This window comes from Ischnura elegans, chromosome 4 (assembly GCF_921293095.1).
Source record: "Ischnura elegans chromosome 4, ioIscEleg1.1, whole genome shotgun sequence".
NCBI lineage: Eukaryota > Metazoa > Arthropoda > Insecta > Odonata > Coenagrionidae > Ischnura > Ischnura elegans.
In genome coordinates, this window is record NC_060249.1 from 96190527 (window position 1) to 96208042 (window position 17516).

Consider the following 17516-nt stretch of genomic DNA (forward strand, 5'->3'; position numbering starts at 1 on the left):
CCGTGAACCTCAGTATAAATTGAGCTGCTTCACGTTGTCTCAGTCATTTTGCTGGCGTTCTTCAATGCGAGTCTTACTGCTACGGTCTTCAGTCGGTAGCTCTTACTAACTGCACTTTACTTGTCGACTTTGGTTCACTTTCTTTCACAGCCGTGATTTCGCTCATTTATAGAAAAAATTATATTCAGTCGTAGTACATGCGACGATGCCGCTTTCTGCAACGTTCATGTAGCTGGCTTGCATTGATCATTTAACGTTGTTTATCAAGAATAATCTAATTTGAGTGCCAGATTTAAACTCTTAAATCTGTCGCCTTGCTCTCTTAAACGTGCCTTCTTTACGGTGTGGCCGAAAAGGTGTCGTAGTTGGGTAAGTAATTCAAACTTATGTTAATAATTAATGAGTTGCATGCCATTTTATTTAATTTTTTAGGTTCGAAGTAATTTTTTAAACTGTGACAATTTTAGTTTTATTTTTTAGTTTCTGTGCTAAAGTTATCTTTTTTATATTTTCAGACCCCAGTTGAAGTAAGATTTCATTACCAGCGCTATGGAATTGCTGGGCGCCACTTGATTGCGTAAAGTAGCACGTTGGATCTTTCCGTTGAATGGGAGAAGTTCCTGGAAAAAGTATTCCATTGACATCGTAGCTACTCAACGATTTCAAGTGGCTGATCGCGGTTACCGCGAGATTTGACTGCACCTGCGTTAGATAGCCTTCATCGCAGCGCTGCCCGCTGCGAAATTGCCTCTGCGGAAAAAAATTCTCTGCACAACTTCGGAAATTAAGGATTTCGGTGAGTTTTTCCCCTAATTTTTAATGATGCCCGTTCATAACGTAATCGGCAGAGCAATGGGGTAGCCAGAAATTTCGTTCGCCGGGAGTTTCCAAAATAAGGGGGGGAAATTTTTGAAAAACCAGAGTACCAAGTACAGAGTTCTAAACTAATTATTACACTTCTCATAATCAAATATTTAATTTGTTAAAGAAATATTAAGAGAATTCATGATCGTTCAATATTTTCTTATATGATGCAAAGTAATTGTTTCATATATGGAGGTGGTGTCCGGACCTTCCCCTGGCTATGCTACTGCGGCAAAGGTTTCATAGCTTTAATCCTAAATTACGCGATCATATTTTCCGTATCTCAGAGTAATAACTTCGGCGGTAGGTTCTAAGCAATTTAAAATAAAGTTATCACTCGACCTAAGATTTCCCTAATCGGTGTCATTCCCACCGTCCCTTTTACCATCGCGTAATCATTCACGTACCGTAGATACAACCGTGATTCAATGAAAGCAAAGCGTGTGAGGTTAATATCGCTGTTAGCGGCCGTGCATTCTGGTTGGCCGAAAGACTGTGGTAGCTATGGTTTCAATGACGGAAAAAGGGACGTTGAGTGATTGGAAAAGGGATAGGATTTTCATTCCATCATGGAAAATGATTGCGTGGAACGTTAATATTTCCTTTATCATTGGATCTGTCGCTAGTAAGGTGCGGAAAAAAAATGAACACGTGATTCAAGCTTTTCAATTCCATTGAAAACTTTTTGTAACCTAATCTAATAGACATTTTAATTTTTTATATTTCTTTCCGTTCTTTATCGTTGTTCACTACTTTCTTTTTCTCATTTACAGGTCGTACAACCGGCATGCATCCCTGTTAATCTCGATTAGAATGCTTGATGAAAGGATGAGGCTCTGGGGTCTATTTTCACCAAGCAACAGCTTCAAACCTATGTCGTCCAGATGAAGCAGATTGTCGGACGGGAGAGTCATGTGAAATATCTTCGCAAGTGGGCTCTTTATTCAAAATGTTGGGTCGTGATCCATCGTGACGTTTTGAAGGAATACACGTACGTAAAGTCTGATTCCTCGGAGAGAATTACTTGGTGGTGAGTAAAGTTAAATAATTTTTTCTTTCGTTCAATCCTGTTTTCATCTATCACTGTTCAAAGAAAAAATGTGGTGCGCATGCGAAATTATAATATTATTACTTACATTTCAATAGATATCATAATAAAGTTATCATTTTTGGATGCTAAGGTTTATTTAGTGAACTTATGAAATCGCGAGTAATCGTACTACAGAAAGTCATTTTTATATGGTAATATTATTCCTTTTCAGGCTTTGAACGACTTCACTTTGGGATTCTATTCCCTGCAATCACTATGCGTTAAGTGAACATCCTTCTGCAACCTCCATAGCGATGGCATCAGCTGTTTGATTCCATTCCCCCTGCGAGAGAACACAATCCAAACTAAAGCTGAAATTCATTACTGCCGCAGAGAGATATTTAGCTTGAACTGCTGACATCTAGCCGCGCCCAGCACCTGTAATTTCCGTAGCGGTGGAATCAGCTGTTAGTTTCAAATCTCCAGTGGAGGAATACCAACCTAACCATCGCTCAAATTAACCACGGAGGACAAGTTGAAGATTTTACCTGGACGTCCTGCCGCGGTCTCCTGTACCTTCCGTAACGATTACATCAGCTGTTTGGTTCAATTCTCCATCGAGGGAATATTTTCTGACTTGAAGCTTCAAAATTTACTCCTGCCAGCATGTGGAAGATTTCGTCTCAACTTCGGGCATCATGCTGAGAACCTCGGAACATATTGCGGTGAGTAAAGACTTATATTCATATTTAAGTGACTTTAGTGATCTCATTCGTATGTGATAGCGTGATCAATTGCTGTGGTCAGTGTAGGTATATCGTCAGGCTTTATTCTGATGTAAGATTAGATTGAAGTTCAGAAACAAACTGTAAACATTTGTTGCTAGAAATTTAGTGCGCTTCTGTTTTTGGATGGATCATAGACGATATAGTTTATTTACAGATATGGTGAAAGTGTTCGGAAAAAAAGTTTCATAATCTCTATAGTAACGATTACTTAGCAAATTCACTTGGAAGTAAATTTAGGGATAAATTATGTTACCTTAAGGATTATTAGTACTGAAAGTCACTTAATACATGGTAATATTATTCCTATTCAGGTCTTGAACACGCCAATTCAGGGATTCGAATCCCTGAAATCACTGAGTTTAGTGAACATCCTTCTGCAACCTCCATAGCGATGGCATCAGCTGTTTGATTCCATTCCCCAGCGAGAGAATGCAATCCAAACTAAATCTTAAAGTCATTACTGCCGCCAAGTGGAAGATTTCGCTTGAATGCGGACACACAGTCGCGCCCAGCTGCTGCAACTTCCGTAGCGGTGGAATCAGCTGTTTGCTTCCTCTCCAGCGAAGGAATACCAACCGAACCATCGCTCAAATTAACCACGGAGGACAAGTTGAAGATTTTACCTGGACGTCCTGCCGCGGTCTCCTGTGCCTTCCGTAACGATAACATCAGCTGTTTGGTTCAATTCTCCATCGAGGAATTATTTTCGGAATTGCAGCTTCAAGATTTACTCCTGCCAGCATGTGGAAGATTTTGTGTCAACTTCAGGCATCATGCAGTGGCCTCGGAACATATTTCGGTGAGTAAAGACTTTCTTCATATTTATGTGACTTTAGTGAACTCATTCGTGCATGTCAATGTGTGGTCAATTGCTATGGTCAGTGCAGGTCAATGTGTGGTCAATTGCTATGGTCAGTGCAGGTCACTCGCAGTGGTGGGGACTCCATGGGGCCTGAGGGGGGCCCGAGCCCCCTCAAAAATTCGTTATGGGGTGAGGAAAAAATGTCAGGCTTGTCGATTTTCCCCGGAAAGTCAAGTTATCAAGAGTTAAGTTTTCAGGGTTAAAATGTTGATCATCTTACTCCTCTAAAATGCTTAAAAAAAAAGCTTTAAAACTCACATTCCCATTTGATTATAAAATTTCGCAGAAAAGCCCCCGTTTGGGCCCCCCAATATTTTATTTAAAACTCGGCAACCCTGGTCACTCATCAAGCTTTATTTTGATGTAAGATTAGATTGAAGTTATGAAACGATCGGTAAACATTTGTTGCTAGAAATTTCGTGTGCTTAAGTTTTTGATAAATCATTCAGGGGTGCAGCTAAGAATTAAGGCTGGGGGGGGGGGTTAGGTAAAACTAATTCTTAGGTGTGTGGGGGTATTTCATACCCGCCAGGGTAAGCAGGACTTGCGGGGGCCCTCCTCAAGCAAAATTTTGAGAATAATGGTGAAAAATGGCGAGTTGTACGGCTTTCTGAGGGATATTTGATTAATCCTAACACTATAAGTAATCCCAATACCATTGCGTAAAATGGATTAAACTTAAATATTTCTGAGCTCTGGTGGGGGGGGGGTTTATCCCACAACCCCGCCTCGCCTCGCTGCGCCACCTACATCATGGACGATCTAATTAATGGGGAACTTGCATGGATTGCAGATTGCTCTAAAAACTATTTTGAATAAGTAAAATGGATACATTAGCTCGTGAAAATACCTACATAAGTTTCTCCATCATCAAAAGAAATAAAAAAGACTTTAAAATCCAGAAAAAAATTCTGAGACGATCACTGCACGAAGACACCTCAGCATTGCAGAGGCCAGGCATGACATCATAGGTGCCTGAACAACTGTAGGGAGTTGGGAAATACTCTTGAGCGCATGCTGTAAAATTTGTTTTGAGGGAGTATTTAGCCGCTCATCGTCACTTCATTTTGTTCTGTTATTCTTGGGTAAATTTTTCTATTGCTATTGTGCCAAGATTATTACTTGGGTTGTTAATAATGCGACATCAATATGATGAAGGATAAGCGTTTCACTTTGTATGTTTTAGCTATCAGAAAAATGGATGATAACGTTGCCGCTCATTCGAGTAGTACACTTGAAATTATTTTAAATCTAGATAATACCCCGTAAGCTGCCTAAAAGGCGTGTGGCAGGGGGTGTTAGGACACCAGCCTTTTTTTAGGACACTAAAAATTGATGCCACGACACTCATGGTATTTAATAGTTGAAAAAAGTGAAATTGGTAAAATCCCAGGGGAGTTCAGCTTTAATAGCTATGTCAATGGCTGATTTCTTGAGTTGGTCACTTAAGGTACTACAATTGATGATGTAGTTTAGGTGGCACCAGCTTCTTTTAAGTACACCTCCACTTAAGTTACTTAGAACCCGTACTTAAGTTGCATAGGCAAATGTTTTCACACGGTTGATGCTCTTCAAATGTTGTAAATGCTACATTATAATACCCATCCCACCACCCCTGGCTCATCCCGTTGGTTACGTTAAGTTGTACTGTATTCAATGACGTGGTTTTTGAGCATTCTATTTCGTTAGCTAACTTTCTAGTGTTGGGGTTATTAAATCGACAAATTTATTTAGTGGAGTCTCTCATCTAATTGTTGGTTTTATTTCTGTGAAAACTAATTGCCATGCCTGTTGCTCATGGTATCACCCGTTTTATAAAACTTAGAAACATTTTAAGGAATTTTAAGACTGAGACGACGGTAGAGGATCCGTTGAAACATTAAAGCTTCCATGGAGTCATAATCGAAAATAACGTAAACAAATGCACTTAGTAAAATCCCACACACTGCCATTGAAACCATTGCATAGGATGCCGAGGGGGATATGGCATGGCAATTTCATTAGACGTGGGAGGAATGGCAAGTTAAAATTTAACATCAATGGTTTTAATAAAGGAGTGGAATTGACTAAGTGTTTTCGATTATGAGTACGTTATGAATATGTCATTCCATGAAGTCAACCTTAGTAATTCTAAATTCCTCTGGCTCCATCACCTCTCACCAAATAGCGTTTGCTCAGGGACTGAAATCAGTCTTTTATTTTGACCTTCTAAGTCCAAAATGGCTAATTTGCAGAGCTTGGAAGTTTACTTCAAGTATCCATGGCTTTGGATCACAGAATCACTTAATTCCTCTCGTAGATCTTCATCTGTCAACATAACTATTTCCAGATGTAGACAATCATGGTGCTGAAGTTGACTTAAAGCTCAAGCTTAGCTACTGCACCACAATAAAGATTAGACTTAAGTGAAGTCACTTTAGTCTGTAGGTTAGAAAAGGCAATGGGAACTAAATTTTTATTTGATATTTGGTTGCCTCGGTGGCAGTAGGGTAAAGTCCTCACCTGCCAAACAAGAGCTCCTTGGTTTGAGTCCCACCAGTGTAGGTTTCCTCTATTCAGGGAATGGTAGTTCATGCACACATGATTGTTAAATATGTTGAATAACCCAATATAAAATGGCCAATATGAGCTGTATTCAGTGGTTTGAGAATAGAGTAAAAAATAAAAATAAATTAATGTGGATTGCCTTTATGTAACGAGTAGCCTTGGTTGATAGCAATATGAAATGATTTAAAAAGAAGTCTTCTTTGCTAAAAAGCTTTGTTATTAAATATTATCTCTCAATTATGGGTAATGATCTTATTTTTTAACTGGAGCTATATAATTTATAAAAAAAATAATAATGCATGCGTCCACAAACTTGGTGATCATGGCATTAAGTTCCGCAATGGTTCTATCTTCATTATCCCTTCATGGTGCAGGTGTCCCAAACGCTTGTGCCATGTTGTTGCTGCAATTTTACATGCTTTCATACCTTCATGTTCTTCAGCTTCTTTTCTTATTTGTGAAATAGAAGCACTCCCTTCAGTAGTGAGGTAATACAGGAAACCAACGCGATACCCCTGGAACAGAGTAGCTTCTTCGTCGCTAACAGTAGTCTTTCCGTCTCTCCTCACAATGGTCAAGCCCTTCTCTTCTAATTTCCCTTCCGAAATCAAATTGTCTTGGAGGCAAGGAATATATAACACATCAGTTAACTTTATTTTCCATCCACCACATTCATTCGACATCTGGATGGTCACTGATCCTTGACCTTCTATTTTTAGCGATGTACCATCACCCACAGTTACTTCTCCAGAGAGGGGTTTGAAATCAACAAACAAATCTTTCCTAGGGCTCATGTGATCCGATGCTGCTGAATCCAGTATCCATATGCCGTTGTTTGCATGGTTTGGATTTCTTTGCATGCAGAGTACTTTATAGCCTCTTGATACTACTGATGCTGATGACTTCTTCTCTTCTTCATCTTGCTTCTGTATGGCAGGACAAAATCTTGCAGTATGCCCCTCCTTTCCACATGTGAAACAAATGTATCTCCTCCCAATAGGTTTCTTTGGAGCATTTTGTGATTTATTTTCACTGCTTACTTTAGGTCTGTTTGGCTTCTTCTTTACCTTGAGAACCTTGTGTTCTTCTGTCTTCGCGTAATCCTCATTTTTCATTCTCTTCTCTTCTAGCAGGAGTTGGGACTTAACATATTTGGATGTTATGTCTCCTTCATTTGTTCTGTAAATACTTCGTATAAACCGAGCATATTTTTCTCGAGGCAGACCCATGAGGTAGAACGCAGCCAGTGCTCTATCCGGGAGATTAATGCCACACTTAGTAATTTTACGGTTGTAATTCTGGATCTTGCTCATGTACTCCATCCTGGAAAGGTCTTCCGTTTTTTCGGTATTTACCATTTCCTTTAGGAACATTATCTCCTGGAACACGTCGTAAGTGGTGCACATGTCTCTTAATGCCTCCCACATATCCTTCGCTAGGTCCAGTCCCACGATATCATCCAAAAATGAATCATCTACGTATTGTATGATAATGGCTCTGGCCTGTTGATTTTGTCGCTGACGGCGCCTAACCTCTTGTGGTGGGAGTTGGCTTTCGTCTTCCATTTCTATCTCGTTTCCATCACTGCCGAATGCTATGTATGGATGGAAACCTTTTACCGCTTCCCAACAATCTTTCTTCATTAAAAAAGCTTCAATTCTTACAGCCCATACATCGTAATTATCGCTGTCGAGTATTGGGATACAAGTCTTCTTTTCTTCCGCCATTTTTGATGATTCCGAACTTACAAAGAACAATTATGGGGTTCACTTCTTCTAACCTCAAACGTATTCGCCGTTCACACCATCAAAAGAAAACTTCGCTTCGCATCAACACTTAGTGTTTAAGTCTCATAATCTGTCAAAAACGAAAAAAGTCTCCTTTAGGTCTTCGTTACAAAAAACTATTTTATTCGTCTTCTATATCCCAAGGCCGCACAACAATCACTTTTTTATATTGGCAACGTAAATAAAAAACAAAACAAACATTCATCATCACCTTGAACGTAAAAATGCAAAACCCTACAAAATATTAGTTTTCACATTACAACAGTAAGAAAGTGCTACACCGAGAAATATGGGAATAAAATAACTGAAAAACTGTATTTGATTTATTTCAAGTCGCGGTGAATTCATGAAATATTTTCATTTTAGAAGCGGAAGTAGCAATGCGGTCGAGTAATTCAGTCTCCATGGACGGGAGTGAAGATAGTTGAAATGTTTCCACCAGCAAGTGATTCAGGGTGCGCTGGTGGCCTCTTTTATTAACTGAACATAGTATGTAGGCACTTGCAAGAAAATAAAGTCATAAGTAAAAGAAAGTAAGTGCTATTGCACAATTTTGTCCATGATTCTAGAGAAAACGATGTGTTCCGTCTTCATTTACTGTCACTTAATTTGATTACGATAGTTGGATGCCTTTTTCTTATTTACTGCCAGGTATGCTCTCATATGGAACAAAATTGCCCTAACTAATGGTTAACGTAATTATTTAAGGTGTATAAAAAATAAGCGTGAAAAATTTATTGCTGAAAATGTCATTCCATTTACATAATCGCGGCTGCATTCTCGCGGTCTCTAGTTGTCTCGGTACGATTTGCTGAGATAGTTAGGCGGTCTTGGGGGTGTCTCGTTGGCATGATACATGGAGGTTTTACGAGATAAAGAGGGTCACTATATAGAGGTTTGCCTATAAATTTACATCTAAATCTGATGGGATCAGAGGGTTGGTACGAAGTATGGAGGTTTACGATGTAAAGAGGTTCACTACATTGAGGTTTTACTGTAACACGAAACCACACTATTCCTGTTCAGATGATGGTGTAGGCCTAAGGTCTTACTGACCATGGTTAGGACCGCAGTTGGGTGAACAATTAAGTGAATGATTTTCTTAAATAAATATGGAATCCCCTAGTTGTATAATGGACCAAAACAGAAGAATTGTCGTTTCGTTTACGCAGATATTTACTTTACAAAAAAATTGCCATGTACCAAAATATAGCCTTAATTCTTTGCAGCACAGGAATTATTACTGTTGAATAAAAACTTTTGGGCTATGTCACCGCGTCAATTACTGGGATGGCCCAACATAACCGACCGATTCTGGTCGCTTTTCAATGGAGTCTGATGTGTACCCACAGAAGTAATGAAGAATCAGGAATTATAACCTTGGTAGGGTTGGTAATGTTATTAATGTATATCGCTTCCATGGACAGTGTCTAGTTTTCCGTTGGGTAATGGAATTACTATCTGCTATAAAAGTAGCTCTACATTCGGTATGAATCATGAGAAAATGAAGTCAACGATAAAAATTGTATAAATGATTACAGGAATGGCACAGTTATTCAATTTAGAATGAACATTATTCAAAGACTGTCTCATTGTTCAAAGAAATTACAAAGTGTTCATTGCTGTATATGTGTGGATGATAGTTCTATATTGTAAAAGAATGGTGTATTAAAAGAATATTGATTCTTATGTGCATTGATTAATGAGTTGATTCCTACTCTCAGCATATGTTTCCAGAGGACGAAAAAGTGATTGGTAATTCTGAAATGACCATTGACTCTATGACTGAGGCTATAGGTGAGTAAACTCTAGGTCTTGCAAATATATGTGCGTGGAGAGGGTGTTGTAACTCTTTTGAAGCATGAAGAACCTAAGTTAGTCATCCATGTGTAACTTTTGTTTTATTTAGTTTACATGTCACTTAAATATGAGAGAATGTTTATCTTTACATTTGTGTGGTCTGGATTTCTAATAATATGAAATGTAATGTATTTAATGTAATGAATATCACAATTTCCTTTAACATTTATGTTTAGTAGAAGTCCTTTTAATGTAAAATATTTTGTTCTGCTGAAGTCTATCGATATTTAACTTGTGCGACCATTGACTAGTAAAATTTCATATTTTAGTGACATATTGCATTAATGGCAGTGAAAGATTCGTATAAGATCTGCACTCTAGTCCAGTCAATGAAATTTAACAAATGAGTTCTTTATGACTGGTGTTATAGACAAAAATTTCTAATTATTAATGATCCATTACGAGTGCTTAGCATGAGAAACCAGTGCGCGTACAACTAAGGGTGGTATTTGTATAAAACATGTGGGTTGAATTCAGGGAAATGATTGAATGAAAGTGTTTCCGACTTCTTTTGGCAGAAATGCGATACATCCATGTTGAAATACATAACACCGGTTGTACTTTCCACCCATTTATGCACTACTCCACCGCCTATTGTTTGCCTAGTTTTGACACTCAAATGTCATTCTTAATTCTTTCTGGCCTGTGTCTATGGAAGGAAAACGTTTTCTGTGCTATGGGTAGCATGATAATATTTGAAACCTCTCCGCATGGAGTTCTTTTTTTTGGGGTTGAGTTACCCTGGTATCCTTTTCCTTCTTATTTGGGACCCAGCTGGTCCTTTACTCCAACCACTGGGGTGGACCGTAGAACCCTTTCTTAGCACGAATCCACATTCAACTCATTGCATTGCTAGTGCATTTTTTTTTTACAAAATATCGCAATTGATTTTCAAAAATTTATTCTTCCAAAAGACATATTAACATTATATAGGCATTTTTGAATTTAAAATGGATGTCTAGCATTAATTACAGCCAAATTAGTGAACACAAGGTACTGAGAGTGTAAGTCCAGAAGTGGTATTAGCATGTTGAATTTATAAAATTAGCTTGAAGTTTGTAATGCACAGTCTTATTCAATTATTTTTGTAGGCATGGCAACTGCTTGGTTAGGTGTAACAGTGAATCATGTCAGAAAATACTTTGTAACAGAAAGTAAGTAGATATATTATGGATTTCAGAAATAAAAACCAGAAGACAAATCAATACTGCTAAGTTGCAGCACAACTCAATTTTAATAAATAGTGTGTTACAGTTTGCTGCTATTGATAAAAAAAATGATAATCCCTAATATTTCAATATACTTATGTGGATCTCATCAGGTTGATCAGGAAATGATTTAGATGGATATGATATCCAACCTGGAAAAATGTAATTGCTACCATTATGACTTATTAACTCTTATCCTCAAGCGGACAAAAGGAGGAAATTATTTAATTTTTAAGAAATTTTATTTTTTTAATCAAATTTACCTCTGATTGTTAACTACGCTTGATTCATGGTTGATGCATTAATTTTTCGACAAAAATGTGGTGTGAATTTTTAAATAAATATGCATGAATTGTGGCCTCTTCCATGGCACACGTGATTTCCATTGCTAAGTACTTTATGAAAAATGTTTATTTATTGGTGTAAAAATGTTTAAAGTAAACTTATATTTAAAATCTGGAGTATTTTAACATTAAAGGAATTATATTCCTTAAATATTTTTATAATTGTTGTGCTCTCACGTTGAAGGATTAGGACAGCATTATTTTCTCCTCAAGTATTCTCAAAAGGAAAATCTATGCCATTTTAAATATTAACTTAAGGAACATTACGATGTGTATAATCCATAACCACTGAACACATGTTTTTGTCTCTTAAATGCATTTTTTTTTAAAAGGGCATGATTTCATTTTTCTTCAGCAATTTCAAGCTTGATATGAGATTATTCTTGATGCCTGACTTTTCTTTTTGGACAAAATTGTAGTTTATTGAAAATACCAAAAAAGACTGATTTCTGATCTACTTGCAAAGGAACGAAAGGAAAACATTATTTTCTCCTTAAGTATTCCTAAATGAAAAATTATTTGTCATTTAAAATATCAGCTTCAAGAACATTACAATTTACATAATACAAAATTACTGAGCACACATTTGTCTTTTGAATGAACAAATTTTTATAGGGGATGATTTCATTTTTCATCAACAATTTCAATATAGTGATTATTATGGATGCCTGCCTTCCCTTTTCAGACATAATTGAACCAATATTGAAATTGCCAAAAGAGAATGAAACCTTATTTGTGTTTAGCAACCAGCAAAAATATTAATTAAAGGGAATAGGTTTCAATCTATCAAATGGTTTTTAAAAATTAGATCTGTGAGTCCTCGATTGTAATATGATTTTCTTTTCTAGGGCTGTCAACTCCTGACCGAGTGCTGGTAGAAACAACACCAACTTCACACCTGCTGGCAGAAAGAAATGTATGGATTGACCTTAAAAATGATTGTATTGGTTCATCAGCTTCAGTTTTAAGCCGGGTTCTCCGCCCGTAACATCTAAATCCTGCCAAACAAAGGCGGCAAAGGGAGTAGAAAAGAGAAGAAACCCGCGTCTGGCGGGGAAAGTAGTGGAGGCTATCCAGGCAATCCATGAAACCGAAGGGGCCACCACGTAGGGCATCACCAACTACCTACAAAATAACTGCAAGACTGGACCAGAAATCACCGAAAATGACGTCGCCCTTGCCCTGATGAAAGCAGGAGGAGGCGCCGTTAAGAAAAACAGAGGATGGCCACGATTGGATCGTAATCGACAGTGAACCTGCATTGATGGACTACCCTACCACGCTCCGAAAAAAAATCCAGATGACAAGAAACAGAATGACGGCAAGGACTTTTTTTTTTTTTCTTATTTTTTTTTTAATACAAAACATAGATAAATTTAATTCATCAGCAAGAGAACAAAAGATATATGTAAATGCATTTCAAGCACAGCCAGAAAAAATAAAGGCTCTCCACATGGTGGTCGACTGCACCACCGTTATTTGAAAAAGTGCAGAGCTGCTGCGCTTTATGGTCACTCCTCCTCGCAGCGCCCGATCATCATCATCAGAGCGTGAAGAAGATTGACCGACGCCATCTCTTCAGCTGCACTCTTGTCAGGACCTTCACCAAATTTCACCAACTCCGGAGTGGTACCCAGACTAGCAGCGCACAATGCATTCCCAAGATTAGATTTCATGAACATGTAATCAAGAGGAAGGTCATTCCCTTCTGCAAACTTCTCCAAAGTCTCCTTGGGTGTGTGGCTCAACGCAAAACCTCTCAAAATTGACAGCTGAGGACCGTAGAGTTCTTGCAGCATCAGGTGAGACGTGCTGAGCGTTTGGCTCACATTCTTGCCAGCTGAACTCCCACCATCTTTATCCTTGATGGAGCAGTAGCCATCAATGGCAGCCTGATAATTTTTCTCCTCAAATTTCACCTTCTCAGCTTGCTTCACCGTTCTCGTCTCACTGATCAAAGGTGAGGCCATGGCCAGATGTTCCCTTATCTTGTCAATCATCAGCTTGGCAGAAATTTGTTTGGCTTGCTTTTTTGTGCGAGCCTTCCCCTGCTCCCTTAGCGTAAGCACCTGGCAGAGAATGACAAATGTTTTCGAATGCGCAGGACCAGACTCAGCCACCAGTTGGTACTCTGGTTCTTTGAGGTTCTGTTGTGCACACAGCTCTGCCAGCGCACCAACAGAATTCTCTGTCACCTGCTCAGCATACGGGGAGACAGCCACAGACGCAGCGTCATACTTATCAAGTGCCACTTTTGTGGTAACGCCACTTGTAACCAGAAGCTGCGCACGAACTAATTTATCGGATTATTTATTAATTTATTTATTTATTTTAAGGTTACAGATCATTAATATTTGTTGTATTGATGTATTTGATCATTATTTTAATATTTGTTGTATATAAGTGAGTGAAAATATGTTTACATTTGTCTGATGTAAAGACAGGGTAGGATTTTACATATCTTGAATTGTAAATAATTATGCCTAAAATACTGCGATCAAATAAAATTCGATGTGTTGGTCACAGTTCTGTTTACTTTAGAAAAATATCTTCATTTCACTGTTCAGTAGCATTGATTTTCTTGCCTTCAGTGGCTAAAAAAATCTTTCATATCTATAATCAATCAACTTGTTGTTTTGTAGAAGTACCATAAAATAATTCGAAAATAAGAAATGGACTAGGGAAGGTTACCCTGTTACTCATTGCCATGCATATTCGGAGGTAATTGTATTTTTTGTACGAGTCATGACATATCCTAATAGTGAGCATTGAACATGCATTGTCTTATGTAAGTACAGCCATATTACTTGTTTTATAAGTAAATCAAAATTGTTAATGGTGGGTCATTGCATAGTGAAAAACAATACAGAGAATTTTATACAGAAATTCTGGTACAATTCAGCTTAGAGATGGGGAAGCGACCACGTTTGAGTTTACCTATTATTTTCTATTATAATTCCTATTGCACTTTTGAGGCCATCATATAGTACATGCTCTTAGCCATGATACTAATATACTATGTATATTAGTGCCATGATATATTAGTATCATGCTCTTAGCGAACTTTTGTTATATCTTAATTAATTTGATCGCATTGTGGAAAGAGACTTGTAAAAAACTGTGGTGTACACATTTAATAATTGAAATGAAAAGTATTATTAATATATTATAAATTATTATTTTTTATCCTTTATTGTTACAATAATTATGTGGTTTGGTAATACAGGCAGGTTTTTGTTTCAAAAATAAATGAGAAATAAAAAACAATATTATTATGGCAATCCCTGGCAGATTTATCATTCTAATGGCTGTATAAACATAGTGAGTCTGACTTGCAAGGAAACTACAATTTTTGGAGTACCATATGAAATGTTAAAGCAATGGCAATAATGAACCTGCTGGCCCAAATCTTGCCCGTTGTGAAATTTGCCCATTTAATTAGAGGTTGACGAATAAGCAATTATTCATTCATTCATATTTTTCCTTGATAGGAAAAAGTTATGTATTCATACCTTGAGATTAAGTCATAACACCTACCAATTTTGAACATTTATCATTTGGCTGCAATTTTCATAAAATTAGGTTTCAAGTTATATGCAATTAGAATACTTTTATTTATAATTAATGCTTCAAAGTGGCCATGGAATTTAACATTCTTGCTGGAAAAAATCGAAATTGTGCAGTTTAATCCTCATGGATACTGATAATTATCTTATCTAGGAGAGACCCTTGTGTTTTTCCACCTCTGTATAGAATGTGATTGGATTCTAGGAAAGTAGAGAATGGAACAACCAACTCGTTAGGTGAAGTGGAGATCGGAGAGTAATCGGCTAAAGATAAGTAAATATTACCCTCAAAAACCATAGTAAATGTGACATATATTACTGTAAATGGCCCAAAGAAGGAGAGGAAAATTTGATCCCTCATTTCATCAGTTGCGGCATATGGGAGGGTATCACTTATGCTAGTAGTCTTTTATCTCATCACTCCATACTTCTTTTTTATAACATAATGTCACAACAATATTGCAAAGTTCTACAACTCTTACGCGGCAAAGTAAATAGGAAGGGAGAGAGTAAATTTATGCTACAGGGGTTCTATGAAACTAGGTATGCCATTGCATCAGTAGCATTCAAAATGAAAGACGATGTACATAACATTTTTGTAAAGAACTAATGAAGTAGAGCCCAGGATAATTTACAAAAAAATCGTTTCCCCCAAAAGGAATTAGGATTATATGAGGAAAAGGCATCTGGAATTCTCTGCAACGTCCAAAAATAAACGTCTGGGAATAGAGGGATGGCAAGATTATTTTCGCTTGTAATATTATCAACGCTCATTACTTTAGTAGTTGCCTCATTGATAAAACATAAAATGGCAGCGCTGTCGAAGTACCTCCATACAAGTACCGATAATTCTAGTATCGATAAGGTAGTACCGCTTTTAAATACTGCCAAGTACTACCGGACTCTCGGTACTACCTATCGGTATTTTTTCTTCAACCTCTGAGAGAGACCCTTTTGTTTTCCACCTTGCTGTCGAATGTGATTTGATTCTAGGAAAGTAGAAAATGGAACAACCGACTAGTTACGTGAAGTGGAGATATCGGAGAGTAACTGGCTAAAGAAAAGGAAATATAACCCTCGAAAACCATAGTAAATGTGATATATATTATTGCAAAGGGCCCAAAGAAGGAGAGAAAAACTTGATCCCTCATTTCCTAAGTTGCGGTTTATGGGAGGATATCGTTTATGCTAACAGTCTCTTATCTACCCAAGGAGGAAGAAAAGTCAAAATGACATCACTTTGACCTCAAAATGACCCACGAAAAGTCACTATTCAGTCATAACCGTGAAGGTGACTTTTTGCGGGTCATTCTGATGTCAAAGTGACGTCATTTTGACTTTGAATTCATTTGTAGATGTTTTCATTAAAAGTGAGAGCATATAAAAAAATTATCAAATATTGTCTACGATACTGGCTCTCCCTGCATTCCAACCTGAAGGTTGGTTCGGAAAGGTGAGGGTAGAGCTCACCCCTGACACTTAATCACACAACCGCGCATGCGAATATCACACCATAAGGAGGGGGGCCAGTTCCTTTCCATGGGCAAGTTCTACAGATAATTATTAATTTTGGGGAGCCCAAAGCTTCATCCCAGGTTTGAACTCCTGGGACCCATCTCCCAATAGCCAATGGCCAGATCCAATAGGCCACTAACGCAGTGGCATAGCCAGGTTTTAGGTCTAAATTTAAAAGCCTTAAAATTCTCCCCTCCTTCCTTTCCCCTATTGATACCCCAAGACGTGATTGCGCCACTTGCCCAGGGCGATATGTATCGTGAAATATCGCGATAATTAATTATATCGGGAATACGAATTCGAGTTTCGTACATTATCGAAAAATCATTGTCCGATAAAAAGGGCCCAATAAAAGTATTGGGACTGATAGAATATCGGAACCGATAAAATATCACGATATATCGTCCAATAAAAATATCGGGTGCAATAAATTAACTGAGCCATTAAAAATATCGAAATCGTTAAAAATAGCCTTCCGATAAAATACTACGGAACTACTATTATAAGGTAGAAATATCCTTTCGATAAAATATAAAGATATATCATCCGATAAAAAATATCGGGCCTGATAAAAATCGCCATTTGATAAAATACTACGCTTGATAATCCGATAAAAAATCGCCACTGCTAAAATATCGCGAAATATCATCCAATAAAAATTGCTGCTCGAATAAAATATCACGATTTATTGTCTTATAAAAGCCGCAGCCGCGATAAAACATCGTGATTTATCACCCGATCGCGTCGTCGCGCGCGATAAATTATCATGTTTTGGCATCGGGAAATTAGTTTGGGAAAATGTTTATGGCTGGAATATGTATAGGGTGGGCCTTCGTTTATGCTAGACCATAAATCGGTGCGTTAAAAACTTACTAATGTATGGTATATCGCGATATTAAATAGGAGGTATTTTTTCATCGAATTATATAACGTGATATATTTTATCTGAAGGCAAATTTTTATCGGGCTGGAGATTTTTTTATGAAATGATACATCGTGGTATTTTATCGGTAGGCGATTTTTATGGGCGATATTTGTATCGTCCGATACAAATATTGGTTTAGGATATCGTCATGTTTTAATGGATATCGGATGATATTTATGATGATTTTTTTGTTCTCGATATTTTTATCGATTTTCGTCCG

General features: G+C 37.5%; 1 protein-coding gene across 1 annotated transcript; it reads right to left on the reverse strand.

Annotated features, from left to right (window-relative positions):
- Nucleotides 1-12801: 12801 nt before the first annotated feature.
- On the reverse strand, nucleotides 12802-15154 carry LOC124158197 (RISC-loading complex subunit tarbp2-like). Its single transcript, XM_046533385.1, has 2 exons — nucleotides 15142-15154; nucleotides 12802-13583 (listed from the first exon to the last, which is right to left on the reverse strand). Exons 1-2 carry the CDS (start codon nucleotides 15152-15154, stop codon nucleotides 12802-12804), a joined length of 795 nt encoding a protein of 264 aa, XP_046389341.1.
- Between the last annotated feature and the right edge of the window lie 2362 nt (nucleotides 15155-17516).